The 12,114-nt window shown below is 46.4% G+C and overlaps 1 protein-coding gene across 3 annotated transcripts; it reads right to left on the bottom strand.

Moving 5' to 3' along the window:
* Nucleotides 1–957: 957 nt before the first annotated feature.
* On the bottom strand, nucleotides 958–9,748 carry LOC139273382 (histone-lysine N-methyltransferase PRDM9-like). 3 transcript variants are annotated; one of them, XM_070890221.1, is made up of 3 exons: nucleotides 9,450–9,748; nucleotides 6,454–6,543; nucleotides 958–3,764 (listed from the first exon to the last, which is right to left on the bottom strand). In XM_070890221.1, exon 3 carries the CDS (start codon nucleotides 3,406–3,408, stop codon nucleotides 2,566–2,568), a length of 843 nt encoding a protein of 280 aa, XP_070746322.1. In that variant the 5' UTR covers nucleotides 3,409–3,764; nucleotides 6,454–6,543; nucleotides 9,450–9,748; the 3' UTR covers nucleotides 958–2,565. The 3 variants fall into 3 exon arrangements, with proteins under 3 accessions (XP_070746322.1, XP_070746321.1, XP_070746323.1); XM_070890220.1 differs by having other exon boundaries at nucleotides 9,455–9,748; XM_070890222.1 differs by having other exon boundaries at nucleotides 9,530–9,748.
* Between the last annotated feature and the right edge of the window lie 2,366 nt (nucleotides 9,749–12,114).

Here is a 12,114-nt window from a genome sequence, read left to right as displayed (position 1 = left end):
TGATGGACTGCATCCCATGGTACTTAAGGAGGTGGCCTTGGAAATAGCGGATGCATTGACAGTCATTTTCCAACATTCCATTGACTCTGGATCAGTTCCTATCGAGTGGAGGGTAGCCAATGTAACCCCACTTTTTAAAAAAGGAGGGAGAGAGAAAACAGGGAATTATAGACTGGTCAGCCTGACCTCAGTAGTGGGTAAAATGATGGAATCAATTATTAAGGATGTCATAAAGCGCATTTGGAAAGAGGTGACATGATAGGTCCAAGTCAGCATGGATTTGTGAAAGGGAAATCATGCTTGACAAATCTTCTGGAATTTTTGAGGATGTTTCCAGTAAAGTGGACAAAGGAGAACCAGTTGATGTGGTATATTTGGACGTTCAGAAGGCTTTCGACAAGGTCCCATACAAGAGATTAATGTGCAAAGTTAAACCACATGGGATTGGGGGTAGTGTGCTGACGTGGATTGAGAACTGGTTGTCAGACAGGAAGCTAAGAGTAGGAGTAAATGGGTACTTTTCAGAATGGCAGGCGGTGAGTAATGGGGTACCGCAAGATTCTGTGCTGGGGCCCCAGCTGTTTACATTGTACATCAATGATTTAGACGAGGGGATTAAATGTAGTATCTCCAAATTTGCGCATGACACTAAGTTGGGTGGCAGTGTGAGCTGCGAGGAGGATGCTATGAGGCTGCAGAGTGACTTGGATAGGTTAGGTGAGTGGGCAAATGCATGGCAGATGAAGTCTAATGTGGATAAATGTGAGGTTATCCACTTTGGTGGTAAAAACAGAGAGACAGACTATTATCTGAATGGTGACAGATTAGGAAAAGGGGAGGTGCAACGAGACCTGGGTGTCATGGTACAGAAGTCATTGAAGGTTGGCATGCAGGTACAGCAGGCGGTTAAGAAAGCAAATGGCATGTTGGCCTTCATAGCGAGGGGATTTGAGTACAGGGGCAGGGAGGTGTTGCTACAGTTGTACAGGGCCTTGGTGAGGCCACACCTGGAGTATTGTGTACAGTTTTGGTCTCCTAACTTGAGGAAGGACATTCTTGCTATTGAGGGAGTGCAGTGAAGATTCACCAGACTGATTCCCGGGATGGTGGGACTGACCTATCAAGAAAGACTGGATCAACTGGGCTTGTATTCACTGGAGTTCAGAAGAATGAGAGGGGACCTCATTGAAACGTTTCAAATTCTGATGGGTTTCGACAGGTTAGATGCAGGAAGAATGTTCCCAATGTTGGGGAAGTCCAGAACCAGGGGTCACAGTCCAAGGATAAGGGGCAAGCCATTTAGGACCGAGATGAGGAGAAACTTCTTCACCCAGAGAGTGTTGAACCTGTGGAATTCTCTACCACAGAAAGTAGTTGAGGCCAATTCACTAAATATATTCAAAAGGGAGTTAGATGAAGTCCTTCCTACTAGGGGGATCAAGGGGTATGGCGAGAAAGCAGGAAGCGGGTACTGAAGTTGCATGTTCAGCCATGAACTCATTGAATGGCGGTGCAGGCTAGAAGGGCTGAATGGCCTACTCCTGCACCTATTTTCTATGTTTCTATGTCTATTTTTATTCACTGGCGTTTAGAAGGATGAAAGGGGATCTCATAGAAACATATAAGATCCTGACAGGACTGGACAGGTTAGATGCGGGAAGAATGTTCTCGATGTTGGGGAAGTCCAGAACCAGGGGACATAGTCTTAGGATAAGGGATAGGCCATTTAGGACTGAGATGAGGAGAAACTTCTTCACTCAGAGAGTTGTTGACCTGTGGAATTCCCTGCCGCAGAGAGTTATTGATGCCAGTTCATTGGATATATTCAAGAGGGAGTTGGATATGGCCCTTACGGTTAAGGGGATCAAGGGGTATAGAGCGAAAGTAGGAAAGGGGTACTGAGGGAATGATCAGCCATGATCTTATTGAAAGGCTCGAAGGGCCGAATGGCCTACTCCTGCAACTTTTTTCTCTGTTTCTATCTTCTATATTCATTGGAGTTTCGAAGAATCAGAGGTGATCTTATCGAAACATACAAGATACTGAGGAGGTTCAACAAGGGAGTTGCAGAGAGGATGTTTCCTCTCATTGGAAAATCTAGAACTAGGGGGCATAGTTTAAGGATAAGGGGTCGCCGATTTAGAACAGAGTTGAGGAGAAATTTATTTTCTCAGAGGGTCATAAATTTTTGGAATTCTCGACCCCAGATATCCAGATTTTTGAGCGATAATGAAGTGAAGGTTTATGGGGAGTGGGCCGGGAAGTGGAGCTGTGCCCAAGATCAGCTCAGCCATGATCATATTAAATGGCAGAGCAGTCTCGAGTGACCAACGGCCTGCTCCTGCTCCTATTTCTTATGTTTTTTAAAGGGTGAAGTATGGATGCAAACACAATCAGCATTTTTTTTTTTAGCTGACCCTCTTCCCGTTTGATTAATTGGTGAAATATCCCAAATATTAAACTTCAGCCCAGTTATAGGGGGAGTCAATATCAACAGAAAGAAAGCCCAACTGTCAGAATGGACATGATTCAGTCTGGGACAACAGCAGAATCCAAACCCCGCAGTCACTTGTGAACTCGTTGGTGTCTCAGCAGGTTGGATAGCTCAGTGAATCCCTTCCCACACTCGGAGCAGGTGAATGGCCTCTCCCCAGTGTGAACTCGCTGGTGTGTCAGCAGGCGGGATGATCGAGTGAATCCCTTCCCACACTCGGAGCAGGTGAATGGCCTCTCCCCAGTGTGAACTCGCTGGTGTGTCAGCAGGTTGGATGACCGAGTGAATCCCTTTCCACAGTCGGAGCAGGTGAATGGCCTCTCCCCGGTGTGAACTCGCTGGTGTTCCAGCAGGGTGGATGACACAGTGAATCCCTTCCCACACTGGGAGCAGATGAACGGCCTCTCCCCAGTGTGAACTCGCTGGTGTGTCAGCAGGTTGGATGACCGAGTGAATCCCTTCCCACACTCGGAGCAGGTGAACGGCCTCTCCCCAGTGTGAACTCGCTGGTGTCTCAACAGCTGGGATGACACAGTGAATCCCTTTCCACACATGGAGCAGGTGAACGGCCTCTCCCCGGTGTGCACTCGCTGATGTTCCTGAAGGTGGGATGACTGAGTGAATCCCTTCCCACACTCCGAGCAGGTGAACGGCCTCTCCCCAGTGTGAACTCGCTGGTGTTCCAGCAGACGGGATGAGTGAGTGAATCCCTTCCCACACTCAGAGCAGGTGAACGGCCTCTCCCCAGTGTGAACTCGCTGGTGTCTCAGCAGTTTTGATGACACAGTGAATCCCTTCCCACAGTCGGAGCAGGTGAACGGTCTCTCCCCAGTATGACTGTGTCGATGAACTTCCAGCTCAAATGGGTAATTGAATCCCCTCCCACAGTCCCCACAATTCCACGGTTTCCCCATCGTATGGGTGTCCTTGTTTCTCTCCAGGTTGCACGATCAGTTGAAACCTGGTCCACACACACAACACGTGTACGGTTTCTCCCCACTGTCAATGGTGTGATGTTTTTTCAGGCTGGTTAAAGCTCTTTCCACAGACAGTAAATTGGCACACTCTCTCTCGGGTGTGTGTGTCTCGGTGCTTTTCCAGTCACACTGATGTTTGAAATCTGTTCCCACAGACAGAACAGACAAAGATTTCTCCTTCCACGTTCAAAGGCCGATGATATTCAGGTCCTGAGGAATCGAGTGATTCTGTCAGATCTTGATGTGATGTTTGGTTTGAGTTCCCCGTCTGCAAATCCTCCCCTCCTGATACCCTGAAAAGCAGTTTACAAAATCATTACTGCAAGTACAGGACAGAAATTCAGAACAGACAATTGTAGATTCTTTCCTCTATCGTTCGTCCTAAGCAGTAAATCCCCGCCCCATACACTCTTCCCCGTCCCTGTCCTGAAATTCAAACACATCGCACGTCTGAAGGCAGCTTGTCCTACACTCCCAATTATCATCACCAACTCTGGCTGGGTTCAGTTCTACACTCACTGGTTCCCCTCTCCTGAAGGTGCTGACTCTGGCTGGGTTCAGTTCTACACTCACTGGTTCCCCTCCCCTGAAGGTGCTGACACTGGCTGGGTTCAGTTCTACACTCACTGGTTCCCCTCCCCTGAAGGTGCTGACTCTGGCTGGGTTCAGTTCTACACTCACTGGTGCCCCTCCCTCTCCCTCCCCTGAAGGAGCTGACTCTGGCTGGGTTCAGTTCCACACTCACTAGTCCGGTGAAAAGGGATAGATATTGTTTCTGTCACTCATTGGTACAATGGGACAGTTTTAAATTGCTTGATTTAGGATAGACCAGACACTTTATCTGTCACTTTCTGGTACTGTGTGTCAGTGTGTGATTGACAGGTGTGTATAGGACATACACTGTCACTCACTCTCTGGTACTGTGTGTCAGTGTGAGATTGACAGGTGTGTATAGGACAGACACTGCCACTCACTCTCTGGTACTGTGTGTCAGTGTGTGATTGACAGGTGTGTATAGGACAGACACTGCCAGTCACTCTCTCGTACTGTGTGTCAGTGTGTGATTGACAGGTGTGTATAGGACAGACACTGCCACTCACTCTCTGGTCCTGTGTGTCAGTGTGAGATTGACAGGTGTGTATAGGACAGACACTCTACCTTTCATTCTCTGATATTGCTATCAGTATGGGATATATTTGTGAACATAGGATAGATATTGCATCTCTCAATCTCAGGTACAGTGAGGCAGAGTTGGATTGCCAGTTGAGTGTTGGATAGACACTGCTTCTGTCATTCACTGATACTATGTGAGAGGTGAGTGTTGGATAGATACTGCCTCTCTCATTCTCTGACACTATGTGACAGGTGAGTGTTGGATAGATACTGCCTCTGTCATTCTCTGACAGTGTGACAGGTGAGCGTTGGATAGATACCTGTCACACTGTGTCAGAGAATGAGAGAGACAGTATCTATCCAACGCTCATCTGTCACACTGTCAGAGAATGAAGAGGCAGTATCTATCCAACACTCAACTGTCACACTGTGTCAGAGAATGAGAGAGACAGTGAGTGTTGGATAAATACTGTCTCTCTCATTCACTGACACTATGTGACAGGTGAGTGTTGGATAGATACTGCCTCTGTCGTTCTCTGACGCGATGTGACAGATTCTGATTGACAGGTGAGTATAAGATGTACACTGCCACTTTCAATCTCCGGTGCAGTGTCAGTGTGGGACTGACCGGTGATTATAGGATAGATACTGACACTTTCACTCTCTGAACCATTGACAGGTAAATATAGAATGAATATTGTGGGTGTCTGGTATGGGAGTGTGGTTTTGACTCTGTATCTGTCCATCTCTGGTATGTGAATGAGGGTTTTACTCTGTATGTCAGTTTCTGATAGGAGAGTGTGGGTTTTATCCTGTACCTGTCACTTTCTGGTAATTGCCTGTGGGTTTCATTCTGTATCTTTCCATTCCTAATGTGTGAGTGTGTGTTTTGTGCTGTATCTTTCCATTTCTGTTATGTGAATGTGAGCTCTACTCCATACCCGTCATTCTCCAGTATGTTAGTATTGTTTTACTGTGTACCACCAATTCCTGATAGAGTATTCGTTTTAGTTTCTAACTGTCAATTTTTGTTATGGAGGTGAGTGTTTACCCTGCATCTGTCGGTCTCTGGTAAATGAGTCTGAGTTTCACTCTGTATCTATCGGTCTCTGGTATGTGAGTGTGAGCCTTTCTCTGTCTCTCCATTTCTGTTATGGGAGCCTGGGTTTTATTCTGTACCTGTCAAGTTCTGATATGTGATTGTGTGCCTTACTCTATATCTGTCAGTTTCTGGTGTGGAAAAGAGGTCTTTACACTGTACCTGTCAATAACTGGTAAGTGAGTATTGGCACTTCACTGTATGTCAATTTATGTTATGGGAATATGGATTGTAATATGTCAGCCACTGATGTGTGAGTGTGGGTTTTATACTGTATCTCTCAGTCTCTGATATGCGAGTGTGTGTATTATTCTGTACCGGACAGGTTTTGGTGTGTGTGTGGGGGTTTAAGCTGTGTGTCTAGGTTTCTGGTATGTTAGTCTGCCTTTAATTTGTATCTATTTGTCTACGTGGTTTTATGTTTTACACAGTACCTGTCAGTTTCTGATCTGTGAGTGTGCGGTCTAATCTGTACCTTGTCAGTTTCTGGCAAATGAGTGTGGGTTATAATCTGTACCTATCAGTATCTGGCAAGTAAGTGTGGAGTATAATCTGTACCTGCCAGTTCCTGGCAAGTGCGTGTGGGTGTTTAATGTATGTGTCAGTGTGATCTGTTTCAATGGTTTAAGAGCATCTGATTCTACTGCTCCATGTGGCTGGAAGATTCTACCACTTCGGATCACTGTGGGACTGACAGCTTCTGTTGCCTGTGACAATAGGATTGAGCTCAGTTCTGTGTCTCTGTGCTCTGTGAGTGATGATGTACTTACTGTGTGAGAAGGAGCTGTCTGCACTGTTCCTTGTGTTCCGGGTGGAGGAGGAAAGCTCACATTTGTTCTGGCTGGTTGAAGAATTTTGCTCTGAGAATAATAATACGAGAACATTATTAGTTCTAAGATATGGATGCGGGGGAGAATATGATGTATCTGAGGGAGCGACAATATATCTCTCGATCACCAGCAACATTGTTCTGGAGAACTCAACACACCAAAACAATATAATCTGACTTTAAAATATCTTCTCCCACACTCCTCTCCTGACGTCTGCAATAGATGCACTTTGTGAAACTCCCCACATCCTCACTGTCAGGCTGTGTTTCCACTGCTCACTGTCCAAGAACAACAGACACGGTGAGATTGGAACTGAATCAGAAACATTCACTGCTGATTTGGGGAAAGAAAGCAGCAATGATTTGAAAGAGCGAGGTGATTTACTTTCTCTGTTACCTTACTCTGTCGAAACACAGCCCGAGAATGGCCTCTCCCTTCCTCACTCACTGAAACTCGTTTTGCTCCACTCTGCCTCTGACACACAGCCCCGACTCACCCTGATCTCCCCCTTGGACTCCATGCCGATCTCTGAGCCCATCTGCAGACACGCTCCCAAAGCGCTGCACTGCTGTAAGGAGGCTGCTGCTCGCTGCCTTGTCACGGGGTCTCCATTCCCGGCTGTTTTAAACCATTTTCTTCCACTTACTGAGTGAATGGCGATCACAGACAGGGCTGGGGGAGGGGAGGGCTCATGTGCTCTTCTTCTCACTGCAAATCGACACAGGGGACGGGGCTGAACCGCGCATGCGCAGCTCTCTGCACTAATACAGCCTGTAAAAATCAAAGTGCTCTTTTCCGAATTTACTTTTATCAGAATCTGAGCAAAGGAACTGGCCTGGGCGGAAAGGGCAGAGAACGATTAAAGCTGGGAATCCTGTCCCTTGGAGATGCTCAATTTGGGATCATTCTGTGCAGGGTGTTTCTCTCCATGAGCCCGTCTTCACAAAGCAATCCTGCAGTCACATCGGAGGGTCAAGGGAGTGGGAGTGTTTGCTGGGACCATGCAAGAGTTAATATCTGACAGAAATAGTCCGAGATCAGTTTAATTAGAGTAAAACACTCGGTCACTGAGAGTAATACCGAAGTGGATAATCAAGGGGCTATAGAGAGAGAGGAACGTGATGCATTCACTATCAATAATGAAGCAGTACTCAGTAAAATAATGGGACTAAAGGCGACAAGTCACCTGGACCTGATGGCTTATATCCTAGATTCTTAAGAGAAATGACTGCAGAGATAGTGGATGTCTTGGTTGCAATCTAACAAAATTCCCTGGCTTCTGAGGTGGTCCTAGCAGATTGGAAAACTGCAAATGTAAAAGCTCTATTTATTTAAAAAAGGAGGCAGACAAAAAGCAGGAAACTATAGATCAGTTAGCCTAACATCTGTCGTTGGGAAAATGCTGGAGTCCATTATTAAGGAAACAGCAGCACAACATTTGGAAAAGCATGATTCAATCAAGCAGATTCAGCATGGTTATATTAAAAGGAAATCCTGTTTGACAAATTTGCTGGAGTTCTTTGAGGATGTAACGAGCAGGGTGGATAAGGGGGAACCAGTGGATGTGGTGTATTTGGATTTCCAGAAGGCATTCGATAAGGTGCCATATAAGAGGTTACTGCACAAGATAAAATTTCATGAGGTTGGGGGTAAGATATTAGCATGGATAGAGGATTGGTTAACTAACAGAAAACAGAGAGTCGGGATAAACGTGTCACTTTCCGATTGGTGCCACAGGGATCGGTGCTGGGTCCTCAACTATTTACAATCTATTATTAATGACTTGAATGAAAGGACCAAGTTTAATGTAGCCAAGTTTGCTGATGATACAATGATGGGTGGGAAAGAAAATTGTGAGGACACAAAAAATCTGCAAAGGGATATAGACAGGTTAATTGAGTGCGCAAAAATTTGGCAGATGTAGTATAATGTGGAAAAATGTGAGGTTATCCACTTTGGCAGAAATAATAGAAAAGCAAATTATAATATAAATGGAGAAAAATTGCAAAGTGCCACAGTACAGAGACACCTGGGGGTCCTTGTTCGTAAAACACAAAGAGTTAGTATGCAGGTACAGCAAGGAATCAGGAAGGCAAATGGAATGTTGGCCTTTATTGCAAGGGGGGGGATAGAGTATAAAAGCAGAGAAGTGATGCTTCAACTGTACAGCGTATTGCTGAGGCCACACCTGGAGTATTGCATGCAGTTTTGGTCTCCGTATTTAAGGAAGGATATACTTGCATTGGGGCTGTTCAGAGGTTGATTCCAGAGATGAGGGTTTGTCTTCTGAGAATAGGTTGAGTAGGTTGGGCCTATACACATTGGAGTTCAGAAGAATGAGAGGTGATCTTATCGAAACATATAAAATAACGAGAGGAATCGACAAGGTGAATGCAGGGAGGATATTTCCACTCATAGACTGTACCCCCTAGTTTTAGTTTACCCTAATAAGGGGCCACCCATTTAAAACTGAGATGAAGAGAAATTTATTCACTCAGAGGGTTTTGAATCTGTGGAATTCTCTACCCCAGAGAGCTGTGGAGGCTGGGGCATTGAATATATTTAAGGCAGAGGTAGACAGATTTTTGAGCGATAAGGGAAGAGAGGAGTGTGCAGGGAAGTGGAGCTGAGTCCATGGTCAGATCAGCCATGATCTTATTGAATGTCGGAGCAGGCTCCAGGGGCCAAATGTCCTAATCCTTCTCCTATTTCTTATGTTGTTATGAGATAATAACCCTGGGACTGTTCACAGGGTTTCTAACCCAGGGAGTGAACAGCTCTGGGGCTTTCCTGTTACAATTGTCTGGGACGTAAACCGTAAGCTTAGCACTGAGCAGCGCCTTTAGTAGAGATAGTGAGAAATCCGAGGTGTTGAGCGAGAATAAAATAAACAAGTTGTTGCTTTACTCAGGAGGACCGGTTGGAAACACACTGACCGCACCTCACGTTGCTCCTCCACCAAGATGGCCGCGAATGCGTTTTGCTGCTCATTGAATCAAGATGGCGGAGCGCTGACCTTGCATTCCTGTACAAAGAAGGCCGCCGTTAACCTGGGCCTGTGACCGGGAAAAAGCCCGGAAACTGCAGTCGCCGATATTCCGGTTATTATTCCGGGCTTCCGGCGGGCACCAGTTGTTTATGAAGCCTCTCCGGCTACCTGCTGGCCCATTACTCCCCTCCGCCCCGCTGAAAACTGGCTCTTTTGCGCAGCAGATGTTCACCATGTGCGCTCCGCCATTACACGCACCGCGCATGCCCCAAACACAGCCAGGTTCCGCGCCTGCGCACTGGGTCCCTGTAATCTGGCATCGGTATATTCTCCGTCGCGGTGAATGCTGGGTAAATACACCGCCATTGAAAGGCTACGTTAGCGAAATGAGAAGTATTTATTGTGATTGAAAGGCTGCATTAGAGGGAGCAGAGTGCGGCGGGCAGGCCAGGAAATCCGTGCGGTCGCGGCCTGCAAGACCATCAGCAGGCCAGGGCCATCAGAAGGAGCAGCGTGCGGCGGCAGTGCGGGCAGGCACAGCAGGAGAGGCGAAGGAGCAAGAGTTTGCAGAAAGAAGTGACCGGGGCCCAGGAGAGACGAAGGCCCAGGGGCAGCACGGGCCAGCCCACCCTGCTATATGTGTGCGCGCTCGATCCGTGCACCAGAGCTGGTCTCCAATCATCTTGGTTAACTCATGCCACTGGACTCAGACCTAGCTCTGTCAAACCTGTGTGGTGGCTGGTGTGCAACGGCACCATCTTTTCCCTCATCAAATCCAAAACTTTTTTCATTTCAGTACACGGCTTGTGGGTGTCATAGACTGAACCGGAGTCTCTCACTTTGCACTCATTTGACGTGCCTATTAACCAACATTTGAAAGAAACATAGAAAATAGGTGCAGGAGTAGGCTATTCGGCCCTTCGAGCCTGCACCGCCATTCAATGAGCTCATGGCTGAACATGCAACTTGATTACCTCATTTCTGCTTTCTCGCCATACCCCTTGATCCCCTACGTCTAACTCCTTTTTGAATATATTTACTGAATTGGCCTCAACAACTTCCTGTGGTAGAGAATTCCACAGGTTCACCACTCTCTGGGTGAAGAAGTTTCTCCTCCTCTCGGTCCTAAATGGCTTACCCCTTATCCTTAGACTGTGACCCCTGGTTCTGGACTTCCCCAACATTGGGAACATTCTTCCTGCATCCAACCTGTCTAAACCCGTCGGAATTTTAAACGTTTCTATGAGATCCCCTCTCATTCATCTGAACTCCAGTGAATACAAGCCAAGTTGATCCAGTCTGTCTTGATATGTCAGTCCCGCTATCCCGGGAATCAGTCTGGTGAACCTTCGCTGCACTCCCTCAATAGCAAGAATGTCCTTCCTCAAGTTAGGAGACCAAAACTGCACACAATACTCCAGGTGTGGCCTCACCAATGCCCTGTACAACTGTAGTAACACCTCCCTGCCCCTGTATTCAAATGCCCTCGCTATGAAGGCCAACATGCCATGTGCTTTCTTAACCGCCTGCTGTACGTGCATGCCAACCTTCAATGACTGATGTACCATGGCACCCAAGTCTTGTTGCACCTCCCCTTTTCCTAATCTGTCACCATTCAGATAATAGTCTGTCTCTCTGTTTTTACCACCAAAGTGGATAACCTCACATTTATCCACATTATACTTCATCTGCCATGCATTTGCCCACTCACCTAACCTATCCAAGTTTATTCAAGGAATCTTCTTTACTGCGCAAACCTAATTTCCTCCCTTCTTTCACATCTCTATATTTCTCAGAGAAATAAATTAGTGACATTAGTTTTGGCAATTTTGGGACAAGAACAGGTGGATACAATTGTTGCAATGATTACATCTAATCTTCAGCCTGCCTGAAAAGAGCTTCTGACAATAATCTGTCACCATGCCCCACCAGTCACCATCTGATTCCACCATCATACCTTCATTCATTACCCACCTTTCCCCCTAACTAGAGCTGCTTTCACCGGCATGACCATTCCCCATACTGAGGCTCTCTAATTCCCGAGCAGAGCATAAACACCAGCATGGACTGGTTCATCCGAATGGTCCATTTCTGTGCCTTAAATCCTATGTAATTTTGTAGTCTCAGTGTAAGTGGTCCGTAGATTTGATGCCTCGGTGTTATTGATCCCTGGATTTGTCGTCACAGTATTAGTAATCCCTCAATTGGTGTCAGGATGTAATTAATCCAAGATTTGATGTCTCATTGTAACTGGTCCCTGGATTTGGTGTTACAGCATGTGTCCCTGGATTTGTTGCCTCAGTGTAAGCGGTCCCTGGTTTTGTTGTTACAGTATATGTCCCTGGATTTGATGTCTCAGTGTAAGGAGTCCCTGGATTTGATGTCACAATGTAAGTGGATCCTGGATTTGGTGTCAACAGTACCTCATACGTGGGACTGAGGGAAAACCCACAGCCCAGCAACGCATTCAGCACAGAATGATCCCACACAAATCTATTCCCAATTAACACTACCCACATTAATTCACCACAAACAGTCAGTGCCTGGAAGGAACTGCAGCCCCACTTCTAACTTCAGTGAAACACATGATACAAAACAATTTAAAGGAAAAA

The sequence above is a fragment of the Pristiophorus japonicus genome, chromosome 9 (genome assembly GCF_044704955.1).
Source record: "Pristiophorus japonicus isolate sPriJap1 chromosome 9, sPriJap1.hap1, whole genome shotgun sequence".
NCBI lineage: Eukaryota > Metazoa > Chordata > Chondrichthyes > Pristiophoridae > Pristiophorus > Pristiophorus japonicus.
This window is presented reverse-complemented; position numbering and strand designations above follow the sequence as displayed.

Bases quoted from the DNA above. Each gene is read 5' to 3' on its own strand.
- LOC139273382 (XM_070890221.1), bottom strand. From the start codon at position 3,408: ATGGGGAAACCGTGGAATTGTGGGGACTGTGGGAGGGGATTCAATTAC.